Genomic DNA, 21,906 nt, shown 5'->3' on the forward strand with positions numbered 1-21,906 from the left:
GCAGCAACTCTGCAAGCCAGAAGGGAGTGGCAGGACATATTTAAAGTGGTGAAAGGGAAAAACCTAAAACCAAGATTACTCCCTACCCAGCAAGGATCTCATTCCGATTCGACGGAGAAATTAAAACCTTTACAGACAAGCAAAAGCTAAGAGAAATCAGCACCACCAAACCAGCTTTACAACAAATGCTAAAGGAACTTCTCTAGGCAGGAAACACAAAAGAAGGAAAAGACCTACAATAACAAACCCCAAACAATTAAGAAAATGGTAATAGGAACGTACATATCGATAACTACCTTAAATGTAAATGGATTAAATGCTCCAACCAAAAGACACAGACTGGCTGAATGGATACAAAAACAAGACCTGTACATAAGCTGTCTACAAGAGACCCACTTCTGACCTAGGGACACATACAGACTGAAAGTGAGGGGATGGAGAATGCTATTCCATGCAAATGGAAATCAAAAGAAAGCCGGAGTAGCAATACTCATATCAGATAAAATAGACTTTAAAATAAAGAATGTTACAAGAGAAAAGAAAGGACACTACATAATGAGCAAGGGATCAATCCAAGAACACATAATTGTAAATATTTATGCAACCAACATAGGAGCACCTCAATACATAAGGCAAATGCTAACAACCATAAAAGGGGAAACCGACAGTAACACAATCATAGTAGGGGACTTTAACACCCCACTTTCACCAATGGACAGATCATCCAAAATAAAAATTAATAAAGAAACACAAGCTTTAAATGATACATTAAACAAGATGGACTTAATTGATATTTATAGGACCTTCCATCCAAAAACAACAGAATACACTTTCTTCTCAAGTGCTCCTGGAACATTCTCCAGGATAGATCATATCCTGTGTCACAAATCAAGTCTTGGTAAATTTAAGAAAACTGAAATCGTTTCAAGTTATCTTTTCTGACCACAATGCTATGGAACGAGATATCAATTACAGGAAAAAATCTGCAAAAAAACAAACATATGGAGGCCAAACAATACACTACTAAATAACCAAGAGATCACTAAAGAAATCAAATTGGAAATCAAAAAAATACCTAGAAACAAATGACAATTAAAACACGATGACCCAAAACCTATGGGATGCAGCAAAAGCAGTTCTACGAGGGAGGTTTATAGCAAGCACCACAATCCTACCTCAAGAAACAAGAAACATCTCAGATAAACAACCTAACCTTACACCTAAAGCAATGAGAGAAAGAAGAACAAAAAAAAACCCCAAAGTTAGCAGAAGGAAAGAAATCATAAAGATCAGATCAGAAATAAATGAAAAAGAAGTGAAGAAAATGACATCAAAGATCAATAAAATTAAAAGCTGGTTCTTTGAGAAGATAAACAAAATGGATAAACCATTAGCCAGACTCATGAAGAAAAAAAGGGAGAAGACTCAAATCAGTAGAATGAGAAATGAAGAAGTAACAATCGACACTGCAGAAATACAAAGGATTTTGAGAGATTACTAAAAGCAACTCTATGCCAATAAAATGGAAAACCTGGAAGAAATGGACAAATTCACAGAAAAGTACAACCTTCCGAGACCGAACCAGGAAGAAATAGAAAATACAAACAGACCAACAGACAAGCACTGAAACTGAGACTGTGATTAAAAATCTTCCAACAAACAAAAGCACAGCACCAGATGGCTGCACAGCCAAATTCTATCAAACATTTAGAGAAGAGCTAACACCTCCCTTCTCAAACTCTTCCAAAATATAGCAGAGGGAGGAACACTCCCAAACTCTTTTTACAAGGCCACCACCACCCTGATACCAAAACCAGAAAAAGATGTCACAAAGAAAGAAAACTAGAGGCCAGTATCACTGATGAACATAGATGCCAAAACTCCTCAACAAAATACTAGCAAACAGAATCCAACAGCACATTAAAAGGATCATACACCATGATCAAGTGGGGTTTATCCCAGGAATGCAAGGATTCTTCAATATACGCAAATCAATCAGTGTGATAAACCATATGATCATCTCAATAGATGCAGAAAAAGCTTTTGACAAAATTCAACACCCATTTATGATAAAAACCCTCCAGAAAGTAGGCACAGAGGGAACTTACCTCAACATAATAAAGGTCATATATGATAAACCCACAGCCAACATCGTTCTCGATGGTGAAAAGCTGAAACCATTTCCTTTAAGATCAGGAACAAGACAAGATGTCCAAACTCACCACTATTATTCAACATAGTTTTGGAAGTTTTAGCCACAGCAATCAGAGATGAAAAAGAAATAAAAGGAATCCAAATCGGAAAAGAAGAAGTAAAGCTGTCACTGTTTGCAGATGACATGACACTATACATAGAGAATCCTAAAGATGCTACCAGAAAACTACTAGAGCTAATCAATGAATTTGGTAAAGTAGTAGGATACAAAATTAATGCACAGAAATCTCTTGCATTCCTATTCACTAAGGATGAAACCTGAAAGAGAAATTAAGGAAACACTCCCATTTACCACTGCAAGAAACAGAATAAAATACCTAGGAATAAACCTACCTAAGGCGACAAGAGACCTGTATGCAGAAAACTATAAGACACTGATGAAAGAAAATAAAGATGAAACAAACAGATGGAAAGATATACTATGTTCTTGGATTGGGAAAATCAACATTGTGAAAATGACTACACAACACAATCTACAGATTCAATGCAATCCCTATCAAACTACCAATGGCATTTTTCACAGAACTAGAACAAAAAATTTCACAATTTGTATGGAAACACAGAAGACCCCGAATAGCCAAAGCAATCTTGAGAAAGAAAAATGGAACTGGATGAATCAGGCTCCCAGACTTCAGACTATACTACAAAGCTACAGTAATCAAGACAGTATGGTACTGGCACAAAAACAGAAATATATATCAATGGAACAGGATAGAAAGCCCAGAGATAAACACACACATATGGTCACCTTATCTCTGATAAAGGAGGCAACAGTATACAATGGAGAAAAGACAGCCTCTTCAATAAGTGGTGCTGGGAAAACTGGACAGCTTCATGTAGAAGAATGAAATCAGAACACTCCCTAACACCACACACAAGTAAAAGTCAAAATGGATTAAAGACCTAAATGTAAGGCCAGAAACTATAAAACTCTCAGAGGAAAACATAGGCAGAACACTCTATGACATAAATCACAGCAAGATCCTTTTTGACCCACCTCCTAGAGAAATGGAAATAAAAACAAAAATAAACAAATGGAACTTAATGAAGGTTAAAAGCTTTTGCACAGCAAAGGAATACATAAACAAGATGAAAAGACAACCCTCAGAATGGGAGAAAATATTTGCAAAGGAAGTAATTGACAAAGGATTAATCTCCAAAATTTACAAGCAGCTCATGCAGCTCAATATCAAAAAAACAAACAACCCAATCCAAAAGTGGCCAGAAGACCTAAATCGACATTTCTCCAAAGAAGATATACAGATTGCCAACAAACATATGAAAAGACACTCAACACCGCTAATCATTAGAGAAATGCAAATCAAAACTACAGTGAGGTATTACCTAACACCAGTCAGAATAGGCATCATCAAAAAATCTACAAACAATAAATGCTTGAGAGGGTGTGGAGAAAAGGGAACCCTCTTGCACTGTTGGTGGGAATGTCAATTGATACAGACACTATGGAGAACAGTATGGAGGTTCCTTAAAAAACTAAAAATAGAACTACCATACGATCCAGCAATCCCACTACTGGGCATATACCCTGAGAAAACCATAATTCAAAACGAGTCATGTACCACAATTTTCATTGCAGCTGTATTTACAACAGCCAGGACATGGAAGCAACCTAAGTGTCCACTGACAGATGAATGGATAAAGGAGTTGTGGCACATATATACAATGGAATATTACTCAGCCATAAAAAGAAATGTAATTGAGTTATTTGTAGTGAGGTGGATGGACCTAGAGTCTGTCATACAGAGTGAAGTCAGAAAGAGAAAAACAAATACCGTATATAACACATATATATGGGGGGGGAAAAAGGTTCTGAAGAACCTAGGGGCAGGACAGGAATAAAGATGCAGACCTAGAGAATTGACTTGAGGAAACCGGGTGGGGGAAGGGTAAGCTGGGATGAAGTGAGAGAGTGGCATGAATATACATACACTACCAAATGTAAAATAGATAGTGGGAAGCAGCCACACAGCACAGGGAGATCAGCTTGATGCCCTGTGACCACCTAGAGGGATGGGATGGGGAGGGTGGCAGGGAGACGCAAGAGGGAGTAGATATGGGGACATATGTATATGTATAGCTGATTCACTTTTTTTATAAAGGAGAAACTAACATACCATTGTAAAGCAATTATACTCCAATAAAGATGTTTAGTAAAAGAAATTATATTGTTTGGTTTTTTGTTGTTGAGTTGTAAGTGGTCTTTATATATTCTGGATACGAGACCCTTATCAGATACATGATTTACAAATATTTTCTCCCACTCTGGGTTTTCTTTTCACTTTATTGTTGGTATATATTGAAGTGCAAAAGTTTTAAAGTTTAGATAAAATCCAATTTATTTATTTTTTCTTTTGTTGCTTGTACTTTTGGTATCTTATGTAAGAAACCACTGCCAAATCTAAGGGTATGTAGATTTTTAGCTATGTTTTCTTCAGAGTTTTATGGTTTCAGCTGTTTATTTAGGACTTTCATCCATTTTCAGTTCATTTGTGTATATGGTGTGAGGTAAGGGTCCAAATTCACTTTTTTTGCATGTGGCTATCAACTATCACAGCAGCACTTGTCAAAAATCAACTGACCACAGATATATGGGTTTATTTCTGGACTCTCAATTCTATTCCATTGACCAAACTCCTGTATTTAACCTGTGTGCTTCAGTTTCTTTACTCACAAAATGAGGATAACAATAGTAGCCATACCCCACAAGGCTACAATTAGAGGCTGACAGAACATATGGAAAGTACTTAGCTAACAGTATAGCACACTGTAAACACTGAGGAAGGATATTACTGTATTATTATTATTATTTTAAAATTATCATCTTCAACCTTCTCACAGACTGCTCCCGCTAACTTCTGGTCTTTTGCACTCTTTTAGGCATTTAGGTTGTTAATTTATTTTTTTGGAAAGATGGAAAAAGGTAAATGTGATAGCCTAAGACCATGATATCAGGCATGGGAATAAGCAAAGTTTTTGATTTCTGAACCCTCCTTAATACCCCACGCATGTCCAACTTCTGGCTGAATTCCCACCCCACACAGTCATCCTTATACACAACAACAAATCCAATCTACTGCATGGAGACAGAAGGGAAAGATGTCGTCACCAAGTTAGATCTTCTGACTAAAAACAAACAAACAAAAAACTATTAAAAGTTTGTTTCTCTCTCCAATTTCCCAGGTCTTTTCCTTTCTGCATCTATTCTAAGTAGATGACACCAACTTAAAAATTCACTTAGGAGGCATCCCATTTTAAAAGTAAAAAAAGAAAAAATAATTTAAAGAAAGTATTTAGAAGTCACTTCTCTTCCTTCCCTCTGAAGAGTACCCACCTGCGTCATAGGCAGCTCCTAATTTCCACTGGCACACTGTAACCCTGCATCCTGCTCCTGTGAGCTGATCACTAGAGAACTCTGCCTCAAGGGACTTCCTTCCTGCAGACTCAGCTTCAAGAACCCTTACCAGCCTTGCCAGCCTCAGCTTACCTCTGTGCCCCTCAAGTTTTTCTATTAGCTTCTATGAGCTTCTGTGAGCCAACCCTCGCCTGGACATCCTTATATCCTTAGTATCCAGTATAGCCTGGCCCCCAGGGCTTCAACGCGGAGTTTATCCATGAGTCCTTTCCTGCAGAAGGTACAGCCACTTCCAATGACAGGAGGACTTCGTCCTGCCTCATTTTACTGTTAGTCCTAGACAATGACTTATTTTTGGAAAAGAATATGCCTTCCAGGCAACTCTTTGACTCTTCTTCCCATCATTGAGGATTTCTTGTGTTCAGATTTATAGAACTGAGGTATGAAAGAATAATCTTGGGGTATGAGGGGTGTACCAGAATAGAACAAACAATATGCATTCAGAAAGCACCCCAAGAGGAAAAAAAAAAGTCAACTTAACAGCATTTCCCATCTGTAAAGAGATAGAGAACAACTACATGGTGGCTGGTAGCTTTTTTGTTTTTATCATAATAGAGGAGGGTTGCAGGGCAGAATGAGCAAGAATTAGCTCCACAGAACATCTGGACTCAAGCTGAAACCCTAAGAGATGGAGCTAACTGAGGGTGTATGACGGCAAGGGCAGCTCACATGTGGTGAGAACTTTATAGGAGAAAAAGCAGTTTTTAAAATTATTTAATCTGAGCCTCCTAATGCTTTTAAGTATTCAAAATAGTTGCTATAATATCTATATTATTCTTCTGGGACTCGAATCACAATTAGGAGACCTGACCCAAATCACATGCCACATGGGAGCAGGACCAAACATTAGAACCCTAAGGTCCAGTTCCAGGATTTCCCTCATCCTTAACAATGAACAAACCATCTCATTTCATCTCCAGATGCTCAGGAATCTTTCCAAAGTAAATACATACATATAAATTTCCATCTGTTGATGAAGACTATAATTTCAGAAATAATTTTGGTAAAAAACCTAAATCCATAATTTTTTAACCATATGTTTAAAAAACAGGATATATGTATCTCTATAACATATACTATTATTAAGTTCCTGCACTTGCATTTGTAGAAAGGGGGCTTAGGTCAATTTGTGCGAAGAACTTTTAGCATGCAATCTACTGGGTCAACAGTTGGCACCAACTGTGACACTCTTCTCTACAGCTCTCCTTGCACTTGACTTCTCTCTTTCTTAGAAAAGTCAACAAGAGCAATAACAATACTTCCATTGTACTTGTCCCTGGTCAGACCTCCCATAGAAAATACTATTTACCTCTGGGCACCACATTTTAAGTAAGACACATTTAGACATTTAAAAAGTTGGATGAAAAATTAGCTATAGAAAGAGACTGAAATGTTATCAGGGATGTGTGAGGAGACCCAGAGTTTGCAGACCATATCCTCCTCCTCTAAGCCTATTTATTTGTATTAATTGCTTATTTTTAGTGACACCAGAGTCAGATCTGCCGAAAAGTCTGCTGAAGTATTGAGATATGTTCTTTGGAATTTTTTATCTTTTCTTTGCTTTTTGTTTTTACCTCTAACTTCTGGTCTTTTGTACTCTCTTAGGCATATTGCATTATCCTGGTTATTTTTAAGTGAACTGCATTACTTTTTACATGAACTGTATTCCTTTCATTTGATAATAGAAGGCTATTCTTAACACATTATAAGAGTAAACATTATCAGAAGAAGATATGATTTAAAAAATGTGGCAGACTCAAGTCAATAAGAGGTTATATGAAAAGGAAAAATATAACTGAAATGCTAATCTTGCTGCCTTACCAAAAGTTACAAAATAACACTGCAGGTATCAGTGGAATACTAAATAAGCACTGACAGGAGTTGTTTATGGAGAGATGATACACAAAGATTCTGCCTGATGCTTAAATACTGCCCCCATCCTCCACTCCAAATCATTTCTGTTCTCAGACCACTTAACTAATGAATCAAAAGTTTGAGAGACAGTTTAAGAAATCACATGTGTTTTGTATCTAGTAAGAAATCACATGTGTTTTATATCTAGGACTCTAAATACAGATATATACCACTCCAGGAAGTTAGTTTAGGTGCAGCCCACTTTTTCCCAAATTAAGGAAAGTATATCTTGCACACCAATCAAAAAGTAGAGGAACCTCAGTATAATAAGCTGGTTTTCCTGCAGTGTACCGCCATAAGAAAGCCTCAGTATCTTAGGAAACAGCATGTGAGATATGCCCATAAACTCTTAAGACAGTCTGCAATCAACTTCCCCCTTTTGAGGGAGAGGGGCGATGGGGTTCCAAAATTATATTTGTATCATATAAAACGTGCAATAGATACAGACCTGTGAGTGATGGGGAAATGGACTGCTACTCCCAGTACTGAGCAAATTTTACAAAAGGTTAAAGTTTAAATGGCTTTACTGATGTATGGCATTACTATCATTAATTAAAACAAGCACTTACTGAGAATTTAACATAAATGATCTCATTTAATTTTCATGATTTGGATGAACTAGATATTATTCCAATTGCATAAAAGAGCAAACTAAGGCTGAAGCAGTCTGTATTCAAACCCATGTCTAACTCCACAGCTCCTGCTATTAACCATGGCATTATCTATTAATGAAACTAAACAAAAGGATTAAAATTAAATCTGCATTTTTCTTTCCATTTTTCTTTCCAGTAAAGGAACAGTGAAATCCTAGAATTAAAAAAAATAATTAATTAATTAATTTTTGGATGCGTTGGGTCTTCGTTGCTGTGCGTGGGGTTTCATTAGTTGTGACAAGTGGGGGCTGCTCTTCATTGAGGTGCGTGGGCTTCTTACTGAGGTGGCTTCTCTTGTTGTGGTGCATGGGCTCTAGAGCACAGGATCAGTAGTTGTGGCACACAGGCTTAGTTGCTCCACACGGGCTTAGTTGCTCTGCGGCATGTGGGATCTTCCCAGACCAGGGCTCGAACCCGTGCCCCTGTGTTGGCAGGCAGATTCTTAACCACTGCACCACCAGGGAAGCCAGAAATCCTAGAATTTTTACTGTTTGTTTTGTATTTTTTTAAAAAACACTTTTTTTTGTTGTTGTTGTTGATTCTCACAACCCCATGTTTGTTTTTTGTTTGCTTTTGTAAATTTATTTATTTTTGGCTGTGTTGGGTTTTCATTTCTGCGTGTGGGCTTTCTCTAGTTACGGCGAACGGGAACTACTCTTTGTTATGGTGTGCAGGCTTCTTGTTGCAGAGCATGGGCTCTAGGTGCACGGGCTTCAGTAGTTGTGCCACGTGGGCTCAGAAGTTGTGGAACGTGGGCTCAGAAGTTGTGGCACATGGGCTCAGAGTTGTGGCACATGGGGTTAGGTGCTCCACGGCATGTGGGATATTTCTGGACCGGGGCTTGAACCCGCGTCCCCTGCACTGGAAGGCGGATTCTTAACCACTGTGCCACCAGGGAAGCCCCAAGAATTTTTACTCTATGACTCACTGGAAAATCTACTGTGGATTCAGTAAATCAAAATGAAAAACGTCTCATGTATGACAGCCATTTAAGTTTGTTGTAAAAATTAAAGCAGTGTATTTGTAAAATAAAGATTAATTCTGTACTTCCAAAGATAACAGTCTACATTTTAATTTTGGTATACTTAAGGTGGTAAAAATAACACCAGGTCTCTTGAAAAGATTCTATGTATCGATAGCAAAAGGAATCATACTCTTCCAAGTAATAAGTGAAATGGAAATAAATTTCATTCAAGATGTATTCTGCAATTTAAAAGCACAGAGGATAGCCCCTATCACCTCTACCCATCTCCTCTTACACTACGTGCTCTTTGGTCACACAGCTCAGCCCTGCAAACTACTAAAGGTGTTGCAACTACCCCACAATTATCACTTTCATCACTTAAATTCCTACTTCTTCCACTAAATATACTTTTGATATTTAGTCTATTTGTTGGTTCCAAAATATTAGCAAAACAGGTCTCGCCCCTTTAAAAAGAGAGCTAAGGGAAAGGCAAGGATAATTCAATTGCAGGAAGATTCAAGTATGTGGTAGCAACACAGGGGGTAGGAGGTTATGTTAACAATCCTTTTAAAACATAAATCAGTTAGAACCACACTGAAAACAACAGCAACAACAGTTGGGGCTTGCCTCTCCCGTTGCGGAGCACGGGCTCCAGACGCGCAGGCTCAGCAGCCGTGGCTCACGGGCCCAGCCGCTCCGTGGTATGTGGGATCCTCCCGGACCGGGGCACGAACCCGCGTCCCCTGCATCGGCAGGTGGACTCTCAACCACTGCGCCACCAGGGAAGCCCCCAATTTTTTTTTTTTTAAGATTTTTTTTTATGTGAACCATTTTTAAGGTCTTTATTGAATTTGTTACAATACTGCTTCTGTTTTATGTTTTGGAGTTTTTGAACCTGAGGCATGTGGGATCTTAGCATGTGGGATCTTAGCTCCCCGACCAGGGAGTGAACCCGCACCTCCTACCCTGGAAGGTGAAGTCTTAACCACTGGCCTACCAGGGAAGTCCTGGTGGCAATGTTTAAGCTCACAGTGTGGGTAGCAGTCTTGTTCAAAGTCATATTGAATAATCTGAGCCCAGCTAAAAGTCCTAAGGGCTTTAAATAAATGGGAAAATACTTGGAGAATTCTCCCTCTAACCCCTGCTGTATCTGGGATATTTTCTATGGAATTACAAAAGAATAATAGAAAGTGAAGTTTAAAAAGTAACTTACTTTACCAAAGGGGAAGGGTGGGGGAGGGATAAATTGGGAGTATGGGATTAACAAAGGCACACTACCATATATAAATTAGATAAACAGGGTTTTACTGTACAGCATAGAGAACTAGATTTAATATTTTATAATAAACTATAATGGAAAAGAATTTTAAAAAAGGAACATAGATATATACATGTATATGTGTATAACCAAATCACTTTGCCGTACACCTGAAACCAACACAATACTGTAAATCAACTATACTTCAACGTTTTAAAAAGTAATATTTTTAAAAAATCTGACTCATGGGCTTCCCTGGTGGCGCAGTGGTTGAGAGTCCGCCTGCTGATGCAGGGGACACGGGTTCGTGCCCCGGTCTGGGAAGATCCCACATGCCGCGGAGCAGCCGGGCCCATGAGCCATGGCCGCTGAGCCCGCACGTCCGGAGCCTGTGCTCCTCCGCAACGGGAGAGGCCACAACAGGGAGAGCCCCGTGTACCAAAAAAAACCACCAAAAATCTGACATCTTTTTTTATATATAAATTTACCTATCTATCTATCTATCTATCTATCTATCTATCTATCTATCTAAGGCTGTGTTGGGTCTTTGTTGCTGTGCACGGGCTTTCTCCAGTTGCGGCGAGCTGGGGCTACTCTTTGTTGCGGTGCACGGGCTTCTCATTGCGGTGGCTTCTCTTGTTGCGGAGCATGGGCTCAAGGCACACGGGCTTCAGTAGTTGTGGCTCATGGGCTCTAGAGTGCAGGCTCAGTAGTTGTGGCGCACGGGCTTAGTTGCTCCATGGCATGTGGGATCTTCCCGGACCAGGTATCGAACCTGTGTCCCCTGCATTGGCAGGCAGATTGTTATCCACTCTGCCACCAGGGAAGCCCAAAGGTAAGTCTTAATATCAGCCAGCTCAAGAATTTTTTTTCTTTTTTTTTTTTTGCCGTACGCGGGCCTCTCACTGTTGTGGCCTCTCCCATTGCGGAGCACAGGCTCCGGACACGCAGGCTCAGTGGCCATGGCTCACAGGCCCAGCCGCTCCGTGGCATGTGGGATCTTCCCAGACCGGGACACGAACCCGAGTCCCCCGCATCGGCAGGCGGACTCTCAAACACTGAGCCACTGAAGCCCAAGAATTTTTTTCATTGTTTTCTTTTTTTCAGCCAGAGAAGTTACTACATCTATTCTTGTCATATTAAAAAGGGATGACCCACACTTTAATAAAAACAGCATGGGTTAGTTAGGAACTGGAGTCCAAGTCAAACCTGCCATCAATCAAATGTGTAACCTTATATACAGACTTAACTTCTCTTATGCCTTATTTTTTTACACCTGTAAAATGATGCCAAAGCTTCTTCCAGCTCTATATTTTGTAATGAAGAAGCTCTCTTAATTAAGACCAAAGAAATTAAGAGAAATAATTATGATGTCATCCAGGTAAGGGTAAAAAAAATGAGAATTTAACTTACTTGGATGTTCCAAGCCTTTTCATTTTTTTAAGGTATATTATTACACTTCATTTACTTTCAGGTGCATAAAATTGAGTGGTAGTATCCTATCCATGACAGAAAGATATCTCAAATTTGCCTTTATTGTTAAATAAATCATAGTACATTCATAAAATGAAAATATTATGCAGTTATTAAAAACCATACTTTCAAAGAATAATTGAAATTAAATTTAAAAAAGCCAGAATCAGTGAGTTAATGTAAAGCATTTAACACAAGGTTAGCCATATGATAAATGTTTAACAAATGATATCAACTATAATAACATCGTTGTTATTAGCAAAACATTGTTAATCCCGACTTTGAAAAAAATATGAAAAATACGTATGAAAAATAAAAATGATGGAAGAACCATGAAGTGTTAGCAGTGGTTGTGTGGCTGTCTGTGTGAGATTACAAATGGTCTTAAATTTCCTTTGTATCTTTTGCAAAATTTGGGTTTTTTTTTCTTTACAACTATGCATTGTTTTTATAAGATTTACCCAAACCAGAATTTTAAATCTTTGCTTCTGTTTTAGATTTTAATCAGTTCTATATGATAATCAGCCACGATCTTCTAGAATAAGGATCAACACACAATTCTACTTGAACACAGTTACAATAGAACACTTACTTTTTTGACTTTAGAAAGCATTATATTAATTTGAATATCATTATTCATGAATATGAATTATCATGTGATATGTCTATAACAATAAATTATATTAAATTTGAATTAACCATAGAATTATGTCCTGATAGTGTTTTCTTTTAAAATGTTCTAGTTGGTTACAATGATTTGGCTTACCAGAAAAAAACCAATAGCTAAAGCAGTCAATGACACCGTAATTTTGCTATTTGGTCTACCCTAGCTAAATGAGGCTGCTAGGGTAATTTTATACTTACTCTCTACTACTCCTGGAATTGCTCTATAATGCTGAAACTGGTAGAAGGATTTTTCCAACATGTACTCAGGATTTATTTCTTCTACTCGTAGTAAGTTCAAGACCATGTTGTAGGTCAAATGGAAAGCACTATTTAGTGGATCAGCTGAGCCCTGAGAGAAAAAAACATGTCAATGTTATAGATTTTAAAAATAAATTCATAACAATATTTTTAACCTCCTGAACTGCTTAACAGTTTAGTCTTCGCTAAGGAATACTACAGAAATGTATTAAGTTCTTTCCTTTAAATGACCAATACAAAGTGATAAAACAGTTGATCTTTGGGAAAGTGAAGGAAGGAGGGAAAAAAAACACCAACTAGGACAGTGGCAGTTAAAATACTGTTGGCCAAGTATGTTTAGCTCTCTGCCTTCTAGGTACTTGACAGGATTACACATTTTGCCCTCAGTGGGGAGGGCAAATAAGTTTCAGTGATGTTATCACTTCCTGGTCAAATATTTAACTGCTGGTGTGAAAAGCTACATTTTCCCTGCTGGCACAGTGACTGCTAATGTTCAAGATGGTGGTTTCTCTATCAGCTTGAATCCCTAAACAATAATAAGCATAGTCTCTTTTGTAAACGTGCAATGAACAAGTAAAGAGAAACAAACCTTTAAGTTACTGGATTTAGGTTTGTTACTGCAGTATAACCTGGCCTATGCTAATAGAGCACACTAAATTTATTTCAGAATGACATTCAGAAAAAATTATTTTGAAACTCTCAGCTTCCTGAAATGACATAAAACTGCCTAAATGTTTCCCCAAAATTTACAGACCAGTCTTTGTCAACACTTTGGTAATTCCTCTTTCTCCTCCTAATTGTGGCTGTTACCAAAGAAGGGCTAGTTACAATAGTGTGACCTTAATTTGCAACAAGGTTTATGTCCAAAATACTTCCTTGAGATCTAAACTTTTCTTACAGTGTTTCTTCAGGAATACTTTCTCTTTTCTTTTCTTTTCTTCTCTCTCCCTCCCTCCCTCCTTCCTTCCTTTTTTTTTTTTTAATATATATTTTTTGGCTGTGTTGGGTCTTCCTTGCTGCTTGCGGGCTTTCTCTAGTTGCAGGGATCGGGGGCTACTCTTCGTTGTGGTGAGCAGGCTTCTCATTGCGGTGACTTCTCTTGTTGAGGAGCATGGGTTGCAGGTGCACGGGCTTCAGCAGTTGTGGCTCGTGGGCTCTAGGGCGCAGGCTCAGTAGTTGTGGCGCACGGGCTTAGTTGCGCCACAGCATGTGGGATCTTCCCGGAACAGGGCTCAAACCTGTGTACCCTGCACTGGCAGGCGGATTCTTAACCATTGCACCACCAGGGAAGCCCAGGAATACTTTTTTCTAAATGTAAATACTTCCTAAGATTGAAAATTGTTATGTAGTGCCCAAATGAGAATGACCAAATTCTTGGGAGATACATGCTGAAATATTTAGAAGTGTCACAAAACATGCAAATCTTTAAATGGCATAGCAAACTACACAAACACTGTTAGGGTATTCAGAGGCTTTTAAATTGAGGTTCATAAGCCAGCCTTATTGCATTCAGAATTATAAATGTATGAATATATGATTTTATGAGGAGAAGGAGCAGAACTTTCAACAGTCTCAAATGGTGGTATTCCTTAACTCCTGAAAAATCAAGAGCCATTTACCCTAGGGGGTTAGTTAGTAAGTCCCTAAAACCTTATTTTTTATCCACTTTCCTTGAAAATAGGGCCAAAGGGATATGTGGAGTTAGTATGAAAATCACATTCTTGGGGAAGAGAGGAATGAAAGACAACTTCAGCTACTTCATAATTTTGCAAACAGACCAACTTTTTACTATTCTATTATTTTTCTTTTCTACTATTACCTCCTTTAAGAAATGTGGGGCTTCAATATTGCAAATGTTTATTTCCAACCTCAAGCTCTGCTTCTATATTCAAACTGCTGTAGAATACACCTACCTGAATTCTCCATCACCTTAAACTCAACATAGCATTTTAACATTGTATCCAAGTGACCCCAGGACAACCCCAACTTATACCTGATATATTGATATAATTATTAATAGTCTCTTCTTTCAGTATTACAGTATCCCAATTTGATGCTAAAAAATATGGCTATACAGCCGTTCCCCAGTGTCTTCGGGTTCCCTATCTGAGGATTCAATGAACTGTGGCTCGCAAAATCCTTGGGAAAAAAAATTGCAGAAAGTTCCAAAAAGCAAAACTTGAATGTGTCATGCAGCACAGGCAACTATATACACTGTATTTACGGCTATTTAAATAGCGTTTACATTGTATTCCATACTATAAGTAATCTAGAGATGATTTAAAGTATACGAAAGATGTGCATAGGTTATAAGCAAGTACTGTGCTGTTTATGTAAGAGACATGCTCATCCTCTCATTTTGGTGTTTTAGTATACATGGGGGTTTTGGAACCAATCCCCTGAGAATACCAAGGGAGGACTGTAACTACACAGAATACTATTTACTCTTAAAGAAGAAAATTCTGCAATATGTAACATGGATGAACTTTGAGGATATTATGCTAAATGAAACAAGCCAGTCACAGAAAGACAAATCCTGCATAATTCCTCTTATATGAGGTATCTAAAATAGTCAAATTCATGGATTTAAAGAGTAGAATGGTAGTTGTCAGAGACTGAGAGGAGGAGTAATTGGAAAGTTACTAATTAAAGGGCATCAAGTTTCAGTCAAGTGAGATAAATAGAGATTTGCTATACAACAGTCAACAACATATTTTACACATAATAATTTACTAAGAGGGTAGATCTCATCTTAAATGTTCTTTGCACAATAAAATTTAAAAACCCTTTTATTAAATGAAATGAAAGACAATAGAAATTTACACTTACAGGGTAACAAATCTAGAGATGTCAAGTAAATGGAATGAAAAAATCTGTACTAAAGGAACCAGATGCTGCCATTAAAATATTGCCTCCTGACTCGATTATTTCCATACACAGAGTACGAGGTAAGAAAAATAGTGTTTATTATATGCGACAAAATTTAAAGACTAACACAAATTTTCAGTCTTGACCATTTCCCTAAAAGAAAGAACTAAAGTTATATGGACACTTGAAGATGGGTTTCCAAGTGTTAATCTTTAAAACTGAAAATAAGACACCATATGATCACTATGAATATGTACAGATAAGCTTTGTCTTTATTCATATAAAAACATTTAAAATAAAAAAAAGAAAAAAGAACTTTACCTATTTTTGCTTCAGCTTACCAGGCTTCCTACAACCATATCTCAAATTCTCCATGCAGTTCCTAAGTCTTAGAAGTTGAACACAGTATATTTCAGAGATATTAACCTATGTATGTCTTAACATGTTTTGAAGATTATTTTAAGTAGCTAATCAGCTGGCAGTTAATTTTATATTTTAATTCATGTTAAGCTTCCTATCTTATTGATAGTGTTCTCTATGGATATGCTTAATAATTCCTTACTATCAATACATGGAGAAGGAGAAGGAAAGCAATCAGGTAGGTCAAACTTCTTTGAGAAGCTCTTCAAAATAAAACAAAAATCTTAGACAATCCAAAACACAAATATTAAGCAAGCAAAATGAACAGGTTAATTTGAAATAAAGCTTATAAATTTATTATTGGGATATTATAATCTCTCAACAGGATGAATTAGAATGGTAGATTGTAGAACTAATTCATTAAGCTATCTGGGCTTGCAAAGGTATAGGAAGATAACTGTGCACAATACTGATAATATCTGCCCTACTTCCTGCGCTGATAGGTGAGAAGCGATTTGTGCAGTGGAGTGGGCAGATATAGAGGTATCTCAAATTTGGAGGGCAAAGTAAACATTTCTGCCCTCTGCAGATCTCCATCCCCTCCACTGAACGACTTGCTCTTTTCCTATTAGAACAGAAAGTAGGGTACAAAGTATCAGCAATTTGAGCAGTTACCCTCTTCCACCTTCCTAAGCCCAGATAGTTTAGAAAATTAACTCATCTACTCAGAGAGGTATTTGAACTGACACAATTAATTTCAATGTGGTCCTGAAGTATGTTTCTCAAATTCCTGGTGAAGGCACAGAAGCTTAACTTGTTACCTTAAGTAGTTGTTTTCCAATTGTTGGGCTCATCTTTTCATCTACCATAAGAATTACAATTCCTCTGTCATCCATTCCCCTCCTTCCAGCACGACCAGACATCTGAATGTATTCACCAGAGGAAATCTGAATGAACGTAATTAAAAATGCAAAGTTTAGGAGAAAACCTGGTGAAAAACATATTCTTAAAATTATTCTTATCATATCATATCAAGTTCACAAGCACAAGCTACACATTCCAAGACAGGAAACAAGATTAAAAACATGAACTTTTAGGAAAGTTTAAGTAAAAAGACAAAAATGCAAAACACTTAAGAATAATGTTGCAAAACTAAATTTTAGCTCCAAAATGATCAAATAGCTATAGAGAAATACTGGCTAATTCACTGGCATAAAAAATATCTTTGAACTAGATATTCTGGAAAACAGGAAAGTTTAAGAAAGCAAACAATGACCCAAACTCTATTAAATACCAATTCTGTCTTTATCATAACAAATTTTCTTAATTTCCAAATGAGATTAAAAATCAACACATACAAAAAGCACAATTTCTATTTTCTCACTGTATGTCCTTGGCATTCAGAAGAGTCCATTCATCACTAAGAACCACCTAAGGGAGAAAGGTTAGTAAGTCTCCCATGCATAGTCTTTCAGGGTAAAATTGAACCACCTGAACACTGGGCAAAGTTTTATCTGTAAGTACATGTGTACTTTTCTCCTGTTGGAAGGGTCCAGCATGTTCGGACTCTCAAAAAATGTTTGACTCAAGAAGAGTTGCAAACCACTGTGCTACTAGAAGGCATATTACTGATAGCATCAAAAACAGACCTAACGACCTGGGACCAACCTTAAAGATCAAAAAAGAACATTTCAAAAAGGCAGTCCAATAAAATCTCAACAGCACTCAAGGGCATTGTTACATTTTGACACATTATGATTTTTAGATTTCATAATTAGGATCTTGAATCATCAAGAAATGGTTGTTTTCTTAAATTCAATTACCCACTTTACTACATACCCTTCCCTGGGGTCCACTGGATGCCAAGGAGCATGTAAAGTCACGAAAAACTTATTTATTTATTTTCTTGTAGCATCAGTTTTATTCAAAGAATTAAGTAATTTTAAACTGATGATGAAGAATTTTAAAATTTACATTAACTTAAAATATAAAACATATGGAAGACTTTATCCACTTTGCAATTAAAAATTATATTCTACATGAAATAGTCTTCTTTTGACTTAAAAAAGTCACAAGTTACAGAAAGTTTCTGAGGCCTTCTCAAAACTTTGAGGCCTTCTCAAAACATAGAGGCCTTCTCTATAACGCCTCCATGACCACTTATATACAAGTAACTTCTTCTCTTGTGTTCTATCCTTCCTATACATACTTCTCAGAGCCCATAAAATAAACTTCCACCTGCACTAAGTCTCTTCACAGTAGGGATTAGTTTGGTTTTGTTTTAAATTTAGCATCCTCAGTATCTACCATAGCTCTAGGCCCATAGTTTAAGTTTGGTAAGAAGCAATTACTTGCTTCTGGATTAAGGATTTATTTTTACTCCAATTCACCATTTCACTCATGATCCCAACTTTTGCCTTAGGAAAGACATATGTGCAAACCTGTTAAAAAAAAAAATCTCTATTTTAAACCTAAAGAGTAAAACAGTGAGCTACAACTGTAGCCACTATAGTAGAGGTGCTTTAAATAACTTAAAATTTGAAGAAATAAAAATTCTAGACATATTTTAAATGCATTAAAGCATTCATGACTCATTTGCACACTTATCCCTCATCACTAAACTCTTTCACCTACTTTTTGGTTTTTGTTTTTGGCTAAAGGACAGAAATATAAAGGATCTGAAATTTAACTTTGATGAACTACTCATATTAGCTCAGGTACAAGTTTTAAAGTACTTAGAACTGAAAATCTCAAAGACTACATGAGCCAAAATCATCTTGGGTAAAACAACTGAAGTTAAAAGTTATTTCAATATATGAATTATTTTACTTACCCATCGGAAATCCTTCCCATCAAATTTTCGGGCGTTTGTAAATAAAACAGTTCTAGCTGGCATGTTAATCCCCATAGCAAAAGTCTCAGTGGCAAATAAGGCCTAAATGAATAAGTATACAATTAAACACATATTTTAAACTGAAAAACTAGTTTTGTTAATAAATTACTCAAGTATAAATAAATCATTAATTTAAAAAATTAGTTAATGAAATTTTACAAAAATAAGACACGCTATCCGAGGTGTATTTCAGTATTTTATATACAAAATTATTAAATTTACATATAATTATGTATATTAAATTTATATTATAATATTTAATGTCCCTTGGATCCCAGAAATTTTTTAATTCAGGGAAAATAGTCTTTCTTTCCGTAACTCCAGTGGTGGTAACTTGGAGAGACTACTACTGGTCTAATGGACAAAGCATTATTAGGCTGGAGAATATTTTTCTAAACACAGTCTCATTTCCTGGTTTCTTCATTGATGATGCAGTGGTTTTAGAGACACCTTTAAAATCTCTGAGGGGAGATCAAAATCAGTGGCACTTTATGTTCACATCTAAGACTTTACCAAAGAGCACACAAAGGTATGTGTACAAGTTAAGTCACTGAAGTACTGTTAAATAATCTAAATTTTCATCAATAGGCAACAATATAAAAACACTTTATTTCATCAACTTAACAGAATGCTATTCCTCTGTTAAAAAGAATGAATAGCAATGCATATGAAGAAATTGAATAATGTGGGTAATATAATCACTTTTGTTTACAAATTAAATCAAATGTTATTTGTATGTATCCTAGTGGATATTTCTAGGAAGTAAAGGGCAATGGTGGTCTTTAATTTTTCACTTTATGTACAGTTATTCTATTTGAATTCTACAATCCACAAGTATCACTTAAAAGATTCTTTAAAATGGGTCTCAACAAAACATGCAATCTATATGAGGACATCAACAGGGCCTTACCAGGACCCAGGTACAAATAGTGACCAATTCTTTATCTAAAATACCTCAAGTATGGTCTTTAGGGTGAGTAAATTTCTTTTAAATATCCTAGTTAGTGCTGAAGTTCTCATGACAAATCTCTAATCTGATTTTTAAACATAAAATAATTTATGAGTCATATACAGGCTTACAACTATATTTTGGAGTTGTTTCCCATTTTCAACATCCCATTACTGGGTACAGGCATCAACATAATATTAAAAATTAAATTAGACTCTCTTTGGTTTAAATGAGAACATCCTAAAAACTCTTTCATAAGTCTAAACAGCAATTCTCCTTGTCTTCTCTAAACTAGTCCTTTTAATCTGTATACAGAATGGAGTCCACTTACAGTATCAACTTCAGGTCTGAAAATTAAACAGCACCTTCTGGAAAATTCTACACTGTATTCAGTAATGATACCATTTCTTACTTTAAGACTAGGAAAAGAAACAAATGACTTTTACCTATAGTCCAAAATTTATGAAGTATAACACTGTATACAAAAATAAGTTCATTACCTAAGCCGTTCTGTTCGACTTACTTAAATAACAATTAAAAAAAAGTTGCCTACAAACAGTGTTCTTGATAACTTTCAAACTGCTCACATAACACAATTTTAGGGCATAATAAATAAAATAAAATCATACCTTTATCAATCCTTCAGAAAAGAGAATTTCTATAGTTTCTTTCAAAATAGGAAGTAAACCACCATGGTGAATACCAATGCCCCTCTTCAAGAGAGGAAGTACATGTTCAACCTACGATTGGATTCAATTTTATTTTTAAAAAGATGTGAGGAAAAGAACTTTTAAAATGTGAAACTAACAAAATTAAGAAAAATCAGTAATCAAGAAAGAATGCTGTTTTAAGAAATTTTATATAACTTTTCCAGAAAAACTAGAAAGCAAACCCATATTCCCACAATTAAACTTAAAACACAATAAAATTCTGTCCTAGCTTTAATATGAAAGGCATGTTTAAATAAATAAACTTGATAAATGTTTTGCTTCCTCATTCAAATTTTCCAGCATTACTTCATCTCCTCTAAAAAAATTAAAGGTTATGACAGCAAAGTTTGCATCTGCATGAAATAAACTTAAAAAATACCACCCAGGAGTTCCCTGGTGGCACAGTAGTTAAGAATTCGGCTGCCAATGCAGGGGACACGGGTTCGAGCCCTGGTGCAGGAAGATCCGACATGCCGCGGAGCAACTGGGCCCGTGAGCCACAATTACTGAGCCTGTGCTCTAAAGCCCGTGAGCCACAACTACTGAGCCCGCGTGCTTAGAGCCCATGCTCCACAACGAGAGAGGCCACTGCAGTGAGAAGCCCATGCACCACAATGAAGAGTAGCCCCCGATCGGCACAACTAGAGAAGACCTGTGCACAGCAACGAAGACCCAATGCAGCCAAAATAAATAAATTAAAAAAAAAAATACTAGCCAACTCAAACCAAAAGAAAATAAATAACTATAAAGCATATTTAATATAAATATGTACTTTATCTAAAAACAAATGAATTACTGAAGAGTTCATTAACACTATTAAATACCATTAAATTTTACTATTAGAAGTGTGCTAGGATAACAAGTATGTATAAAGACATGGCTCAGCCCTTAGATACTAATAATTCAGCTGGAAAGAAAAATTACAATAAGATTTCATAAATTAAATACCATTTTAAATACCAAGAAACATGCAATTGCAGTCTTATCATAAATCCCACACAAATCAAAGCAAACATCTGTAAGCAGAGTATGACCTTCCAATTTTTCTTTTCACAAAATAAAACTATCATATAGTATTAGGTTGGGCTAAAGCATTAGTTCTCAGTTTCGGATGCACATTAGAACAACCAGGGGAGTTTCTGAAATATTCTAACGATCAGGACACACACCAGACAATTAAATCAGAATCTCTGGAGTGGCAACAAGACATCAGTATATTTTAGAACTCCTAAGGCAATTCTAATAGTCAAAAGAAAAAACCACTTTAATTAATTAAAGCAAAGTAGAAATCAA

General features: G+C 36.5%; 1 protein-coding gene across 3 annotated transcripts in view; it reads right to left on the reverse strand.

The window, feature by feature from the left end:
• MTREX (Mtr4 exosome RNA helicase) overlaps positions 1-21,906 on the reverse strand; it is a 137,168-nt gene that overhangs the window by 59,628 nt on the left and 55,634 nt on the right. For all 3 annotated transcript variants that reach the window (XM_027101113.1, XM_027101112.1, XM_027101111.1), the window contains exons 13-16: positions 20,533-20,643; positions 18,895-18,996; positions 16,883-17,008; positions 12,774-12,924 (exon numbers count right to left, since the gene is read on the reverse strand). In XM_027101113.1, the coding sequence (XP_026956914.1) occupies positions 12,774-12,924; positions 16,883-17,008; positions 18,895-18,996; positions 20,533-20,643 (490 nt within the window). The remainder of the gene's footprint in view (positions 1-12,773; positions 12,925-16,882; positions 17,009-18,894; positions 18,997-20,532; positions 20,644-21,906) is intronic.

Source organism: Aethalodelphis obliquidens, unplaced genomic scaffold, assembly GCF_003676395.1.
Source record: "Aethalodelphis obliquidens isolate GAN/ISIS:26980383/991018 unplaced genomic scaffold, ASM367639v1 scaffold4, whole genome shotgun sequence".
NCBI classification, from domain to species: Eukaryota; Metazoa; Chordata; class Mammalia; order Artiodactyla; family Delphinidae; genus Aethalodelphis; species Aethalodelphis obliquidens.